Source organism: Stegostoma tigrinum, chromosome 1 (genome assembly GCF_030684315.1).
Source record: "Stegostoma tigrinum isolate sSteTig4 chromosome 1, sSteTig4.hap1, whole genome shotgun sequence".
In the NCBI taxonomy this organism is placed as follows: domain Eukaryota; kingdom Metazoa; phylum Chordata; class Chondrichthyes; order Orectolobiformes; family Stegostomatidae; genus Stegostoma; species Stegostoma tigrinum.
In genome coordinates this window covers 48,840,892-48,858,927 of record NC_081354.1, presented here as the reverse complement: position 1 = coordinate 48,858,927, position 18,036 = coordinate 48,840,892, and the positions used below count along the sequence as shown (strand labels likewise).

At 39.7% G+C, this 18,036-nt stretch overlaps 1 protein-coding gene across 4 annotated transcripts in view; it reads left to right on the top strand.

The window, feature by feature from the left end:
• Positions 1 to 18,036, top strand: part of nr3c2 (nuclear receptor subfamily 3, group C, member 2) — a 326,066-nt gene that overhangs the window by 287,764 nt on the left and 20,266 nt on the right. For all 4 annotated transcript variants that reach the window (XM_059645238.1, XM_048529777.2, XM_048529786.2 and 1 more), the window contains one exon: positions 4,989 to 5,119. In XM_059645238.1, the coding sequence (XP_059501221.1) occupies positions 4,989 to 5,119 (131 nt within the window). The remainder of the gene's footprint in view (positions 1 to 4,988; positions 5,120 to 18,036) is intronic.

The following is an 18,036-nucleotide window of genomic DNA, read 5'->3' as shown; positions in this document are numbered from 1 at the left end:
CAGGCCTTTACCACAGTATTAACTCCACTACATTCACTGGTGCCCCTTTATATGTCACACTTTCAGAGGGGAGTAATACCTCTGTTAAAACTGATTTCCCCTTCATAGAACCAAATTTTTTCTAAGCACTCAGCTACGACCTCTTTAACGACCAATTCCATTGCAGACATTAAGCTCAGTGGCCTATAGATTTTCCTCCCTCCCTAGTTGAGTATAGGGGTTATGTTTGTTACTTTCTTGCCTGGTGAACCCTTTTGTGCATCAAGGGAATTTTGGAAAACTAACACCACTTAGTACCATTTTAATGACTTTGTGTAAGACACAAGAATATCTCTTTGGACATTAAAATAGAGTTTTTTAAAAAATAAAAGAAGCAAGGAGGAATAACATGAAAAGAAATCTAGAAGTTTTCTACATGCATATAAATATAAAAGAGTAGTAAAATTAGAAAGTAATTAGGGACGAAAAACAAAAGCTATTTACTCATGGAGGCAATAGACATGACCAGGATATGAAATTAATACTTTTTGTCTGTGTTTATTGAGAAAAAAGATACTATCCAAGTTAAGGTGGAAGAGCAGGTAGCTCAGAGATATTGGTTAGGCTGCCTGTATTTGAAGATGATAAGGCATCGGTACTGGATAAGATGCATCCAAAGTTATTGAAGAAAGTGAAAGTAGGAATATAGAGATGCTACTCATGATTTTCCAATGCTACTTGAACATAGGAATGGTATGATTGGACTACATATTGTAAGTATGCAACATTATCCGAATAGGATGTGAAGATTAGCCCAGAAATGACAGGCCAGTCAGTTTCAACTCAATGGTGAAAAGCATGCTGTAGAACATTTCATGTCAGAGTCAATGAAGTGAAGCATGAATTTTGCCTGCTGTCCATATTCAGTCTCATAGGTACATAATGAATTGTGACTCCCTGCCCAAAAGAAAACAGCAAATTAACTTTTAATATTTTCTTTCTACAGTTCAATCTGATTGAGTACAAAGTTATCTGTAATGACCATTTACTGTACCCAAATTATTTCAAAATATTTGGAGAGTTAATGTGGTGTGAGGGCACTAAGCATATCTATTTCAGTCCTGTGAAAGAATGCTGTTATCTGATCCATATGAAACAAAATGTTGGATTATGCAGCATGAATTCGATAAGGAAAAGTTTATCCCTGTTCCATGAAGAATTGTAGTATTAATTGTTCATCAGACCTGAAGCCCCCTACAAAATACTGTTTTGTCCTTGGAGTTCAGATCTTCAACGTTGGATTTCTCAGAACATATAATGACTGACTTTTTGGACAGCTTACTATGTTGCTTTAAGGAAAAAGAAGTTCAGATTTGTTTGACTTTGACAGCATTCCAAAACTTGGTTATTTGCATAATGTTTCTGAGTTTATCTGTATTTATACAGTGTTTCTGATTTTTCACGGTATGTTACAGGCGCTAGATTGATCAATCATTTTATTTTTCCTTTATTTGTTGAGTTAGAGTATACATTGAGTGATCAGGTGCTTGTTTATCCAGGCTAAAAATTGAATGAGTGAAAAATAATAAGAACATGCTTCATAACATGAGCTGCAACTGTGCAAGAAGGACTGAGCAGGTCAAGCAACATCTGTGAAGTGGGTGAAACAGTGTCAATGGACCCAGCAGTGTCAAACTTAGATGATAGGTGGAAGGGTGGAAAAATGGGTAGTTATATTTGGGCATCTCCCTGTTGTGTATCTTCTGCCAGGGAAGTTTTTCCAGGGTGGGCAGGAATGTGGTGAAAATTGACATAATAGAAGTTCCAGTTAGGTTTGATTTCTGACTCACTGGCATTTAGCCTCTGGTGAAACAGCTTTCTAATATATATGGAAAAGCTTAACCTAATGGAAGGGGACCCACCAATGGCAGTCTGGACTGCCATCAGAGCCTAAGGTTTCCTGCCCCAAAGAGAGATTACACACATTAAAGATTGCCAGTGGCCTAAACAATCCAAATAGTAGTTTTACCTTTGATACGGGTTTTACCTCTGATCTGATCCATTGAAAGTAGTTATCTATTTTTACATTTCAATGGGTGCCACCATGTTGAGGAGCCCTAGAGGTGTCTGACCTGTCTTAGCAGTGCATACCTTTCAGTGAGATTACCTATCCCGTAATGGCGATAGCAGCGTCAGGCCTGCAGATTAAGAGTATGGAAGTTGCAAACTATGTAGTTGCTATAGAAAACTAGCAACCCCGGTATAGCTCCCAGCAAGTGTGAGCTGTTGCTCTACCTTTTGTTTAAACTTCTGTGTCTAAAAGCCTGCAGGAGAACACTGAGCAACATTGCATCTACCCTTACAAAATTTGAATAATAAATTTGTTACACTAATAGATGTAGAAGGACTGAAAATCCTCAGTGTTTGACACCCAGTCTCACTGTAACACTACCATGTCCCAGAAGGACTAGAAATTATGCATGACTTGAACATCCTCACAAAAGAGTTCATAAATTAGATACCAGGAGAGTTAGAGAATGCAAAATTTGGTGAAAGGGAAGAATTGAGGGAGATCAATATTAGTAGAGGAATGGTACAGGCAAAACTGATGGGATTGAAGGCAGATAAATCTCCAGCGCTTGATGATCTGTAGTGGTTCTAGAAATAGTGGATGCATTGGTTGTCCTGAAGAACGGTTTAGGCCCGAAATGTAAGCCTTGCTGCTTGGCCTGTTATGTTCATCCAGCTCTATGCCTTGTTATCTCAGATTCTCCAGCATCTGCAGTTCCTATATCTCTGAAACATTTGGTATGTTGGCCTTCATTGCAAGAGATACCGAGTACAGGAGCAAGGACGTGTCATTGAAGTTGCTCACACATAGAATATTGTGTGCAGTTTTGGTCTCATTTTCTGAGGAAGAAGGCTCTTGCTCTCAAGGAAGTGCAGCAAATGTTTATTAGGCTGATTCCAGGGGTGGTGGGACTGACATATGAGGAGAGACTGACTAGGTTAGGATTGTTTCTGCTGGAGTTTAGACAAACAATGGGGATCTCATAGAGACTTATAAAATTCTAACCAGACTAGACAGAGTAGATGCAGGGACGATGTTTCTGGTGGGAAATGTGTCTGGAACCACAGGTCACGGTCTGAGGATCCAGAGTTGACCATTTAGGATGGAAATGAGGCAACATTTCTTCATCCAAAGAGTGGTTACCCTGCAGAATTCATTACCATAGGAAGTAGTTGATGCCAAAACATTGAATGTATTCAAGAGGCGACTAGTTATGGCTCTTGGGGCAAATGGGGTCAAAGGTTACGAGGAGAAAGCAGGATTAGGCTATTGAGTTGGACGATCAGCCATGATTGTGATAAATAGCAGATCAGAGTTGAAGGGCTGAATGGCCTCCTCCTGCTCCTATCTTCTATGTTTCTATGTAGTCTAGCCTAAGGTCAAAAGTTCCCAATGTTTACATGAGTGGAGTGTCCCTCTGCCTGTTAGGCTCAACAGGAGTAAAAGGAGCAAGGACTCCTAGACCATGAGTTCCCAAATCCTGAGCATAGAAGAAACCAATGAAGAAGCTACTACAATAAAGAACATGAAGCATCTCAGAGGCAAAAATGAGGCCCACCTTGAAATTCTAAAAACAGAGAAATGTAGATAGTCCACCATTCATTGAGATTTCTGGCTGGTTTTGCATTACTCCCAAGAGCAGACTCATAGATTGATGGTAGGAGAGGTTGGCATAAAATCATGTGGTATGGTAAGCAGCAGTATGTTATTTTACCAACAATGAGATAGATGGCAGAAAGAATACCTTCCCATACGCACTTGAGGCATTTAGTGCCTGATCAGTGGTCACTTAAAAGCCACCTCCCATCACCAGTGGTATCACTGATATTGCCCATGTGACATCGTGGAGCTGCCAGGTGTACCCTGGTGACGTGGTTGCAGGCCTGTCAAGTGAGGAAAGGTTCCTCCTGTTCACGCAATCTGTTGTCCGTGGAGGGCTTCCTTCTCAGCAGAGCAGACCCTCTCCACATGGACTTTCCCTGTTCTGGTCCCTCTCCCCAGTCATTGCATTTCCTCGTCCGTCCCCTGTTTACCGGACCCTGTAAGAATGCCCCTGGTGAGTGTCTCTGTCTTACTTTCTAGTCAAGCCACCTCAGTGACTTCTGATTGATGACTGACTCACTCCCGATAGTGGCAACATTGCCTCAGTTCCTGTTAGTTCTGGAAAACTGTTGGCTATTTGATTTTTTAAAAAAATGCCTGCCACAAGATTATTAATTAATGACATCTGCATTTCACAAGGGGTAACCCACTTAATGATTGTCCTAAAATTAATTTGCATATGTTGCTTAGATTCATCAGCCAAATGACACCATTGAGAATGTAAATGTAAATTCTTCGTCCTATTAAACTTTTCAAGGTGTTTTGCATTGAGGAATTATCAATTTTGAATTACACAATATTCAGATGTATATGAATGCAAAGTAACATTTTCTTCATAAGTTTCATTAAGAAATAGCTTTCAAAAAGTATTACGTTGAATTTCCAGTACAGCGTGTTAAGACCTTTTTCATGATCAGGGCTTGTGCCTGTTTCATCTGTGGAACTCCTGTACAGATGCCAGTGATTATAAAAGTTGAAGAGCAAGTCCTCCATCAGTCTTGTCTGCTGCTGAAGGTATTTGTTGTGGAAAGACTAAGAAAGGGAAATAAATAAGTATACTTTAGAAAAGTATATTATGTGCACTCCATAAAATGCAAAATATGTTCAAATTTATAGAATCATAGTCATAAATTTGTTGAATTCATGATAAAACCAATTTTCACAATGTTCTATTTTTACTGAACATGCGTGTGTTTTTATTCTCAGTGTTTCTTAGTACACCTGGTCAGTTCGGATTAAAGTGAGTTTGAGTGTATAGAATTTTAATGTCAACCAGCATGTGTGATGAAATCCAGTCAATAGCAGTAGTGTCATATTTAATTTTGTTTTTAAACAGACAGCGGATGCAGCAATCAGCTATGTATGAGCTATGTCAAGGGATGCAAAGCATCAGCATAGAATTTGTACGCCTCCAGTTGACTTATGAGGAGTTCCTGTGCATGAAAGCTCTTCTCCTGCTTGGCACAAGTAAGTATCACGTCCATGTTAACATTAAGGATGGAGCTAATACATTATAGAATAAGAGCTCTTTGTTGAGTTCTTAACCTGAAAGTCCAAATTTGTTTCAATAATTGATTTCTTGCAAGGCTATATCAAGAGATGAATTCTCAAAGGAAACACATTATCAAAAATGTATGAAGAAGCTTTATTAACCCGATGGCTGTGTGAGTTGCATTTAGCCTGAAGTTTTCCTAGTTATGCAATGGCATCAGTAGAAAGGAGGACTTGTGGTTCAGCAGTAATATCACTCCCTCTAAAATTCCAGGTTCAAGTTCCACACCAGGATGTGATAGTCAAGGAAAGTGCATTCATAACCCAGCCAAACAGATTGAATATCAATTTGTAAAATCTTCCAACATGCACGAATTGCAAACCATAAGAATGGGAGAGACTGCTAGTTAAATATGTATGGACAGAAAATTAGTCCCTGTACCATCAGTAACCTTGGCTCCATCTACAACATGCCAGCAAAAGTGCTCATTGCTGCAATTACTCAGACTCCATTGGGGAGCAGCTAGCCCATTAGCCAGTTGGCTGGTGTGCATCAAACTAATGTGAACAGTATGTGGTTTGATCTCTAATCTGGATGAGGTGGATTTAGGACCTGCATCCTTATCCTTACCCATGTTGAACATTGTGGCACTAGGCGTTGGACCTGCTTTCAGGCAGCGTATTGGAGAAGTATAGGAAACCACAGTATCTAGAAAGAAAGTAAGGATCAAAGAGAGGGGCTGAGAAGCAGACACAAGCTATATTTTTAAATCACTGAGAGAGGGACAGAGAAACTGTGTAAAGTAACTTCCAAAAGAAGAAAAGAGAAAGCAGAAAAGGTGCTCATTGTAAACATGAGGTTTTAACAAGTTTCCCACTCGATCTAGCACAAAGGGAGAAACACAGTACATCATGCTTTCGTTCCTCTTGTTTATCTCTTTACTACTGAAGTTATATAAAAGAAAGTGGAAGACTGCTAGCTACTAACACCTCAAGTAGAGGCCTATCAGTTGCTATTATAGTAACTGGGTAAGAAAATAGATTTTGGATGAAATCACCAAGCCTTCAAATTTGAACCACGTTTGAAATGATTAAGTGCGCAGCAAAGGTACATTATGATTCAGACGTTGTGAAATGAATCAGGGGAAATTAAGAGGATTCAGTATGCTGTGTATATTTGCAAATACTTACAATTATGCAGAAATGTGTTTACAATTTTTAATAAGTTCAAACATTGTCAGTCATGGTCACAAATCACTATTATTCTGCATATATAGGATTTAATAACTCAGGTCATTGAACCAAAGTTAAAGCCTCAATGCTTCACTCTAGTGATTGTATGACAGGAGTGGCTGCTGTTAGGGGCATTCATACCTATGGTTTGACATTTACAAGATGCAGGTAGGAGGTCCATGCGTCATGCTGTTCCTGATGTGTACCTGCTGCAATTTTACTACTGGTACAGGTGTTTTTTGGCAGATCACTTGCTTGTGGGCCAGCTGATGCCTTTAAATACTGAACAATTAAGAGCCTTCTCCCATTGTTGCTGCGATTACCTAGTAAAAGCCTTGAGCCTTGGTGCCTAGGGGGTGGGAGGGGTCATTGATGCATTCGTCTGAAGACCTCCTGCAGTTTGAACCCTATCTTGCTGTCTACGTTCCCTCTTCCACCTCACTCTCTCCTTTCCTGCTTGGTTAACTGCAATCTGAAGTAGAATTTCATTCTGGGGGAGAACTTCTCACCTGAGGTCATTTGAACTGTCAGTCCTTTACCGCTGGCAAGGCAAACCAGCCAAGTAGAAGTGGGCTTGTCGCTGACTTCCATGCGATTTTCACCCCAGTGAAAAAATTTGCTTTGTTTATCAGAAAGCAGAATATGACTTTCCTCTGCAATGAAAGGGGCCCAAGTAAACCTAAAACATTCTTAAGGAAAGGTGATTATGAAGATGATTCTGTTGTCTACTGCAACACATTCAACAGAAACATTGGATGTCCACACTGTCAACATTTCTTTCGTGTGGAATGCACAAATCAAGTTGCAAATTTCTATGAGACTGCAGAATGCTGTATCATACAATCTTAGAATCATAAAATCATGTAAGATCAAATGAAATCCTCTACACTACATACCATAATATTTTGTAATGCTTCGGACTTAATGCCTTAAGTAGTTGTCAATATAGCTAAATGCTTCGGTGATTGATGAATAATCAGTTTTATTCAGAACGTGTAGTTCAGTTTCAAGATCTTTATCTGTATATGAGAAAAATACTGCATCAATATTTTCAAAGAAGAATGAACCAAATTAACAGTTCTGTGTCAATAGTCTATTGTATGACATCATAAGGGATGGGGTTGGAGTATATGCACAGGCACCTCTGAACAATAAGTCCGAGATTTTCCATTTTGCTGCCTAAATGTCAAGGCAGGTGCGTTGCAACTGACTCTCTGCCACTGCAGTGACAAAGCTTGCTGAATGAGACACCAATCAGCTGGCCAGCAAGCTTTTTGGTGAATTGTAAGCACAACATTTAAGTTCTGGCTTAGCAACAATGGCACAGCAGTGTCTAGGTCACTGGAGGCCTAGTTGTCAAGTGATCTAACGGCAAGAGAATGAGTCTTGTTTATTTTTAGGTCTCACTGGGGGGGGGGGGGGGGGTGGGGGGGGGGGGGGTTGTCAATGGAAGACAAGACGAGGAGGCAAAGCTGTATGGTGGATTTCAGCAACCACGCCTTTGTCCTGATTGCCACCAGAGTGCAAATGGAGGCCTCAGCCCCAGACTGGCCAACTTACCTTCCTGCCTACTGAGAAGGCTGTTATTTGGGCTTCTGGTGACGTGAGCTCTTTACATTCCCTGTTAATTGACAACTTACGGGTTTTATTTACTGAAAAATTGAGGTCACCAATGGACTTTGTCACTCAACATTGATTGATGAGGTGATAAGAAGGTGATGAGTGTCTTTCCAGAATCAAACTTGCTCAATTATTTGTCCTTCTTGACACTATCCTCACCACTTCCAGGGAGGGGAGAATTGCACTTAAAGGTTGTAAAATTTAGAAGCATGCCACCCATTGGTCTATACCTATGTTAAAGCCTCTCACGTGAGGCCTGGATGGAGCAGTTGAACATTCATGATCAAGATCTACGACATTTGATTTAGATATAAACAACACAAAGTTAACTGGTATAAAATCCTCCTGTATTCTGTGTAGAGAATTTAGAAGAAAATGTGTGAGAAGGGGAGTTGATAAGTAAGTTGCAGATGACACAAAGATTGGCTGGGTGGTTGACAATAAGGAAGAAGGCCTTGAATTAAGATAAAAGGATACAGATCGATTGGTCAGATGAGTTGATCAATGGCAAATGGAATTTAGTTACATCTAAATGGATGTACTTTTGAAGAAGAACAAGACAAGGAAGTATTCAATGAGTGGCAGAACACTCGGCAGTGCAGAGAAACAGAGGAATCTTGGGGTGCTTGACCACAGATTCCTGAAGTGGCAGAACAAGTTAATAGGGTAGTTAAGAAGGCATATGGGACATTTGCCTTTATCAGTTAGTGACATCGATTATAAAAGTAGGGAGATGATGTTGAAGCTGTAAGTATTTTGCTCAGGCCACAATAGGAGTTCTGTGTACAATTCTGATCACTGCACTTTAGGAAGGATGTGACTGCATTGGATGGGATGCAGAGAGATTCATCAGTATGTTGCCTGGGATAAAGCAGCTTAGCTATGAAGCGAGGTTGGATAAGTTTGGGTTGTTTTCCTTAGAGTACAGAAGAATTAAGGGGACTTGATTGAGTTGTATAAGATAATGAGGGGCATGGACAGAATGAATAGGAAGCATCTATTCCCCTTAGTTAAAGGATCAATAACAAGATGGCATAATTCTAAGGTAAAAGTTTGGAGGTTTGGAGTGGATTTAAAGAAGAATGTTTCCATCCAGAGGGGTGATGGGAATCTGAAATGCACTACCTGGGAGGGTAGCTGAGGCCGAAACCTCATAGCTTTGATGAGCACTTGAAACTTCGTAACGTTCAAGGCTGGGGACCATGTGCTGGGGTGTGGACTAATGTAGATTTAGAAAGATTTTGTTGGTGCAGACTTAAAGATCTGAAGGCACTTCTATATTGTATGATTCTCTGATTCTGTATGCCCCGTTACCCCACCAAAACCAGTTGTCTGCAACATAAACTTTTACATGATAGCTTGACTGATGCCTGAGGCCAGTGTTATTGCTAAGTAGTTTTGAGGCTTTCAAACCCCATACAACAATTAGAAATAGCCGGTGAGGAGGAAATTCAAAATCCCCAGAGGAGTCGTAATAACAACCCCAACCTCAGAATAGGTGCCCAAGTTGTCATAAGCCAAGGTCCCAAAGCATGGAGGGGTCCTACAAAAATAATGTAGGGTCAGGAAATGAGACGAAATTAATTTTTATAGTCAAAGCTTTCAAGATTTCAGGTTTCCTAAACCCATTATCAGTTTTTTTCCTTGTTCTGGGACAAAAGTCTGACTCAGAATTTTTGAGGCAGAAGAGGTCTTGGTGAAACAAATCCAGACAGTCCAGCCTAGGAGTCTGATAGTGAAGTTCAGGCATGTGCACAGGTGATTACAAACAGAAGGATGAAGAATTCAGTTGGAGGAGTTGTAGTAGTTGAGGAGGATGAAGAGACAGAGAGCAGCAAGACCATTAAGGCTAAATAGGCAGAAAAAAGCAGTGGAGAATTGGTGGTATTTTTAAAGGAAAGGGAGTAGTGACAATAGAATTTTTGGAAGGGGGGTGCCCATTGGCTAAATAGAGAAAGCCATAGTGTCAGGGCTAGGATACAAAGCGGGAAGGTAAGCAATTTAGTGAGGAAGGGTTAAAGATGCAAGAATGGTCTCGTGGAAAAGGTAAACTCGGAGAGGGCATTTGAGGCATTGGAAAACCAACTGGTAAGATGAGGGATAATGGGAACTGCAGATGCTGGAGAATCCAAGACAACAAAATGTGAGGCTGGATGAACACAGCAGGCCAAGCAGCATCTCAGGAGCACAAAAGCTGACGTTTCGGGCCTAGACCCTTCATCAGAGATGAGGGTTTTGGGCTAGGATAGGAGCTGAGGAGAATGAGTGTTCGGTAAGAAAATGATATTCATTCATAGCAATTAAATTGATGATCCCTACCTTAATAAAAATACGTTTTGTCATATTGCTAAATTTGAGGTAGAAGGTCAGTACAGAAGGGTTTAAGTAAACGGTTGCTGATGGTCAAAAGTAACTGAGGATTGTCTTTCTTCTTAGGCTTAGAGGCTCTTCTCACAGAATTTTAGGTGATCCAGTCAGACCTGACATCCAGCTGCATCTTTTGAAATGGGGTGGGGGGGGCAGCAAAGATGTAGGTTATATTGGGATGCCCTATGAAAGTTTTGCAGGAGCATTGGCATCAATCCTAAGAAAACGACTGAGCAATTAATTATAGCTGCTGAGATTTTGTGGCAAAAAACATTGCAAAGGTTAGGATTTGAAGGAATGATGAATTGATCCGGGTTCTAAAATTCTGACAGCTTCAGTACAGCCACAAAATAGTGTTGCCATAGCTTTGAAACACCCACTAAATCAGCTTTTTCTTCAGGAGGGAAGAGATCTGATCCAGTTACCTTTAAGAACCCTGCTAGTTACATGGTGTACTCTAAGTTTTAAGCCGTATTTGAAGCTAGCTTTAATGTGTGCCATCAAATTGATTTGAAACTTAGAATATTACAGCCTGAAAAAGGCCATTCACTTCAACCTGTTTGTGTGAACCATCTTCGAAGAGAAATTTAGAAGTTCATTGGCTCTACCTTTTTCCAATAGCCACTCAAATGGCTTTTCCTTGGGAACTTTTCCAATTCCCTTTGATTAAATTTAATGCGGCTGAGAATCTGTAAAATTACAATAGTAATAGATTCTATCTATGTTGTAGTCTTTGTAATAGACCTTCTTTTGATCATGTTATATTGTGTTAGTAATTTTCCGAAGGTGTGCTCTTGTCAGCAATTCCCTTTTGCTACTGACTCAATGACTCAAGTCGAGACATCATCCTTCGTAAATAGATTAATGACACCAGGACGCAAAGGATGATAATGTGTCCTGTGTGACTGAATAGTCTTCAGACTATTGAATTTGAATAGCTAAGCAACAGTTGCTTAATGAAGCAGCATGTCAAAAGCTTCCCACTTACAGATGAACTCATCATGGCCCTGGAGAAAAAGACACTGGATGCAGAAAAGAGGAAGAAATAAACATTTTAACAACAAGGATAGTATTACAGGTAAATTGAACTTCCACTTGCATTTTAAAAATCATAACACAAAGATATGTGTAAATTTAGTATATACACATACACGTACATTACAGTTCTCCTGACCATAACCTGAATAATTATTGTGAAAGAACAGCTATTACAACTTGCAGAATTTTCCAGTATATCCCTGTAGTACTTGCACTGAAATTTCTTTCAATATTGCTACAGTACCACCACATTAAAAAACTTGAACAAAAACAATGTTGATTGAAAGCAGTTACCTTAATAGCATGTACTATGTGCTAATTACGACACTTCATTCTATTTACAGGTGTCCAGGGAAACTTGAAAACAAATGACGCGAGAAGGGTATTAGAAAAGATTGTACTGTGAATCAGAAACTACCTCCACCACAACAGATATGGAATCTGATTTTAGAATCATGTGGAAAAGCCTTTTGAAATTAATAAAAAATCTGAAGGGCTGTAACTTGGAGGGGTGAATAAGTGTAGTAAGAAAATTGACTATCAATATAGAAGCAGAATTAAATTATATCATTTATTCTATTGAGACTGCTCCACCATTTAATCGTGGCTGGTATGTCTGTCAACCCTCATTTTCCTGCTTTCTTTGCGGAACCCTTGATCCCCTTAATAATCTGTCTATCACTGTCTTAAATACACTCAATGACTTGGCCTCCACAGCCTTCTGCAGCAATGAGCTCCACAGATTAACCACCCTCTGGCTGAAGAAATTCCTCTTTATCTCAGTTTTTAAAAGTTGTCCCTTCATTCTGAGGCTGTTCCCTAGGGTCCTAGTGTCTCTCCTACTGGTGGAAACTTCTCCATATCCATTCTCTGCAGGCGTCTCAGAATAAGCTTCAACCAGATCCACCATCATTCTTCAAACTTCCGCTGAGTACAGACCCAGAATCCTCAACAGCTCCTCATTAGTAAGCCCTTCACTCCTGGGGTCATTACCATTAACCTCCTTTGGACTGTCTCCAATGCCAGCATGTTCTTTCTTAGATAAGGTTTCGAAAACCGCTCACAATATCCTAGATACGGTCTCACCAGAGCCTTATATAATCGCAGTAGTACAACTCTGCTTTTACATACTAGTCCTCTTGAAATGAATGTTGACATTGCATTTGTCTTCTTAACTGCTAACTTAACCTGTATGTTAACCTTGAGAGAATCCTGAACTAGGACGCCCGAGTCTGTTTGTGGTTTAGATTTCTGAAGTCTTTTCCCTCTTAGAAAATAGTCGAAGAGACATCAGCTCTGCCTTCTGTGCTCAGTCCAGTTATATCATGAGAAAATTAAGTCTCCCAGCGTACACCTAGAGATTACCAGAATACACGGGCAGATACAATTGTTTGGATCATTACATACCCTTTTCCAATAGGCTCCAGGGTATTTGAGCGGTTATGGATGGGTGAGTTTCTGCTTCACATGCTTTGCATGTTTTCTGGTTTACTGCAGCAGCTTCTACAGATGTATGATGTATCTCAATAAGATTGTATAGAAGCTTGTCCCTATGTGATATAATTTCAATAGCTATCATTCAAGCCCTTGTGTGAGAATTTGACATTGATCTGTGTCTCATCGCACAGCGATTCTGAGATAATTATAGCATGAGGAATGAGTACATCACATGCTCTGGAAATGTAAAGAATTTATGCACACATCAGAGAGGTACTGAGTAGATTATGACCTTTAAATATAGCTTTAGAGGTACAGCAGACTTAATTTACAACAATGAATGAATTTGTACTTAGTTGGTAGCAAACTAATTAACCTGAGTATGTGAACAATTACATGATTTTAAAAATTATACGACTTGTGCTGAAAGAGAAGCTTTTTTCTGGCAATAACTTGCATTTTGCATTTATCAAACCGCTGAAACTCTAGGTGTATATTTCCTTTCTTGGTTGTTAGCCAAAATTGCTTCATGATTAAGCACTGAAGCTAAACAAATGGTTTAGTTCTAGTGCTTTGGAAGCCCCATTTTATAATTTTGACCTTTGCTTATTTCACTTTTCTCTATGCCATCCGTTTCAAGTTGTAAGATTTCTTGCAGTGAGTAATGTATTAGTATGTGTAGAGGATGGGTCAGCAAATAAGAAAACAAGTCATGAAGAGGACACGAGGAGTCTGCAAAGAGATTTAAATAGGTTGTGAGTTGACAAAATTTTAACTCTTGGAATATAATATCGGAAAATATCAATAACTTAGCTGAAGGAACTGAATATATAGTTATTAAATTAGTTGAAATAAGATAAATAAGAAAGTAAGTTGTGAAGAGGATATGAGAAGTCTGCAAAGGGATGTAAATAGGTTAAGTATTTAAATGTTTAAGTTAATGTACTTAACAAAATTTTTACAGATGGAATATAAAGTAGGAAAATGTCCACCTTGACTAACAAGGAATTCAGATGTTACTAGACAAAGTGGGAATGTGGAGTTGAGGTCATGATCAGATCAGGAGTGATCTTATTGAATGATGGTTTTAGAAGGCAAAAAGCCTTCTCATGATCATAATTCAGATGTTTTTATGTACATTCATGTAAGCCACAACACACCCAAATGAAGCACAAGACACAACAACAGCAACTGAAAAATTGGATCAGGGAAGATTGAGGTTTCACAGGTTTGGCTGGGTACTTTACTGAGTCAGGAGCCTTGCGCTTGTTTTGGGACACCATTCTCAAAATAATGTAAGGAAATTGCATTTTCTATTAGACAAGACTGGGGAGATAAGGCCTTTGTGAGGGATGGGACTCATTGGTTCCCAACTAACTGCTCTTCCCCCATCCCCCCAACCCTGTGTTCACACCGAGAGTTTGAGGAAAAGTTGGATAGTTCCCCTTCTTGTGTATCTCCTTGCTCTTACTGTTGTAAACACATCATTAAGAAAGTTCCACATTTCCCAAAGATTAGTCATATTTTAGGGGAGAGCAGGTGGAGATAGGTTCCTAATTATCTGGTCAAGTCTGCAAGCAGGATTCTCTGCTGAGAACATAGAATCATGGAAAATCCCAATTGAGAACAAGGAGTAGATTTTAACTGTTAACGCTGGACAGCAGCAGGTCATCCTGTTGTCCTATACTTTGTTTGCTTTCCTTATCCCTATAAAATGGGCTTCAGAACCTCCTGTCTGGCAGGAAACTAAAATTGAGTGCACTGTATTTCAACTCAAACAATTTCAGGACAAAAAAATCTTAAAAAAACCTACTGATACTGAGTTCACAACTACTTACTAAGAAATTAAATCAATATCAATATTACTGCAAAGTATCCTCAATTCCATTAGTTTCAAGTCTGTAGACAGTTCACATTGCACTTAGATCCAAAGAAAAGAAATTACAGCTGCGTACATTTGGCAGTGAGGGTAAATGTGCATGTTGCAAAGCTGATCTTCTGCCTATAGTCTAATAACCAATGCTAGATTATATCATATCTACAAAACACGATTAGGAAAGTAAATCACCCTTACAGCAACAGATTTTTTATTTCCTAAACTCCTCAAACCCAATGTAAAATTTCTGATAATTGGACAGAAAAGTCAAATTAAACCCTACTAATAGTTTACCAAGTTGATTGGTTTATTGTCACGTGTACCAAAGTACAGTGAAAAGCTTTTTTTAAAGCATTTCTTGCCCATCCCTAGTTGCCCTCAAGAAGGTGGTGGTGAGCTGCCTTCTTGAACTGCTGCAGTGCTCCTGCTGCGGGTTCATCCACAATGCTATTACGGAGGAAATTTCGGGATTTTGACCCAGCGACAGTGAAGGAACGGCGATATATTTCCAAGTCAGAATGGTGAGTGATTTGGAGGGGAAATTGGACGTAGTGAAATTCCCATATATCTACCGCCCTTATCCTTCTAGGTGGATGTGGTCTTGGGTTTGGAAGGTGCTGTCCAAGGATCTTTGGTGAATTTCTGCAGTGCATCTTATAGGTAGTATACACTGCTGCTACTAAGCATCAGTGGTGGAGGGACTGAATGCTTGTGAATGTAGTGCCAATCAAGCGGGCTGCTTTCTCTGGATAGTGTCAAGCTTCTTGAGTGTTATTGGGGCTGCACTCATCCAGACAAGTGGGGAGTATTCCATTACTTCTGAATTGTGCCTTGTAGATGGTGGACAGGCTTTGAGGAGTCAGGAGATGAGTTAGTCGCTGCAGTATTCCCAGCTTCTGGCCTGCTCTTGTAGCCACTTTGTTTACGTGGTGAGCCCAGTTGAGTTTCTGGTCAATGGTAACCCCCAGAAAGTTGATAATGGGGAATTCAGTGATGGTAACACCATTGAATATCAAGGGGCGGTGGTTACAGTGAATCTTATTGGTGATGGTCATAGCCTGGCATTTGTGTGGCACGAATGTCACTTGCCACAGGCAAATCATAATAAAGCAAGGATGCGCAGATCAGAAGCTGTAAAAGACTTAGACAGAAGCATACAGATTACACTGCACAGGGCATTCAACAAGCGAGATCAATGTTAGCAAGATCAGCATTATTTGAGGCTGGAGTGTCCATTCATCAGTCTAATAAGGGCCAGGAAGAAGCTGTTCCTGAACCTGCTGTTGCAAGTGTTCAGGCTTCTGTATCTTCTGTCTGACAGAAGAAGTTGTAGGAGATGTGTGATGCATCTTTGATGATTTTATAATATTATTGTAAAAGTAATGTTAGAAATCTGAAACAAATACAGAAAATGGTGGAGAAACTGAGAAGATCTGGCAGCATCTATGGCGGGAGAAAAGAGTTAATATTTTGAGTTTGATATGACTCTAAGAGTCAAAGACTGTTATGGACTCAAAACTCTAAGTCTGTTTCTCTCCACAGAAGCTGCTAGACCTGCTGTTTCTCTAGCACTTTTGTGTTTGTTTAACAATCATGCTATTCCTGTTAACTTTTCTCCGTCTCACCTTCCCCCTCCCCCCACCAATCACCTTACAAATTTATACTTTCTGCAGGGATCAGACTGAGTTACAATTTTCAGTTGCGATGAATTGACAACACCTAACTTTCTCTTTATCTCAGAATATTGAATATAATGAGGGAATTTCTTCTGCCTTGTCCCTTGCAAAATACTATTAGTACTGAAACAGGCTATTCCGAACAAGTCTGTGGCAATGCTCATGCTCCACATGTATCATTATAAAGATTATGACAGAAAATCACTATAATGAATCAGAAGCCTTTGACAACTTCACCTCCAGAGAAAAATATTCAGCTGGCTTCATCTGTTCAGCAAACTTGTATGTCAGTATTGCCCTTCTTGATTTGTTGATTATTTCCTAGATTACAGCAATGGAGAGCTCTGCACGACACAATTAGTTATTTTGTTTACCAAAAGTTGGGCCAGATTCGTTAATACTTCTTTCCTCCTTAAAAGCTTAATTTATGACTGTTGACAAAGAAAGACAGTCTATTCCTCACTACTGGCCAAGAGTAATAAGACAAAAGCCTGTGGAGCAGTTTGTTTGACTGTGGCTTTTTCATTCTTACTTCCAAGATTATTTCTAAGCCTGATCATAATGTTACTTCTCAAGAAACATGCTTCAAGTAAGCCACTGCTTGGAGCTGTGGTTCTTAATCAAAAATGAATGAAAGCCTTTGCACTAAGGCATGCAGTCCAAAAGACCTCATTTTGATACCCTGTGTATCCTGTACCACCTGATCACAGTTAGACAGCTGCGGCACAATGTTTACCTTACTACCTCTGGATTACAGAGAAGAGGAGTGTCTTTAAGAGTGGCTAAAAACATGAGATGCTGGAATGTTCCAGCATTTGTGTACCAATCCTCAATCATGAGGAGAGAAACAAAAGAAAAACAAGAGTAAATGGTAAAATGAGCTGGAATCAACCTAAAAGTGAAAGGAACATCTGCCCAATGCACAATCAAACAACTGGCTTTAGAGTCACCCCCAATAGAGGCAAGCATAAAGCTGATATTTAAGCAGCATTCCCCCATTTAAAGTTCTTTCTCAGAACATAGTAATTTCATAGCAGTCTTCATGCAATGAAACCTTTTAGAGAAATGCTGCCAACTAAGATCTTACATTTCAGATTAGTGTGGTTGACAGGCCTTAGTGAACTGTATGGACAGCCTCTTATTATATCTCTATGTTCCAGTAAGCCTGGTGGCACAGTGAGTTCTTCCAACTTGTCCTGCTGAGAGGTGATGCATCCTCGCTTGTACTGATTGGACTGAGGCCACTTCCTAGTTTCTGCTGATGGAATGGGAGTGGATCCCATATTATCCTGATGGGGTTGATTCTTAATACATTAGGCATGTTAAACAAATGACAGCTGTGATAGGGTTAGGGCTTCTTCAATTCACAAAGCTGCCAGTCACTCCTTTCTAAATAGATGAATGTGTCACATCTATATTTCTTCCAGTTCAGAGCTTTTGGAGCATATCCATGAATGCTGACTATATGAGATAATAAATCAAGAATTCTGGGAAGTTTCCCATTGTTGGCACTTTTGTATTCTTTAAATTGGAGGCAAGATTTGGAAATAGCTTTGAAAAATCTGTGAAAGCATTAGAAAATTCTTGGAAGATTTGTCTGATGTTGTTACACTGATCTATCCCTTTAAAAATGAACAGTTTGATTT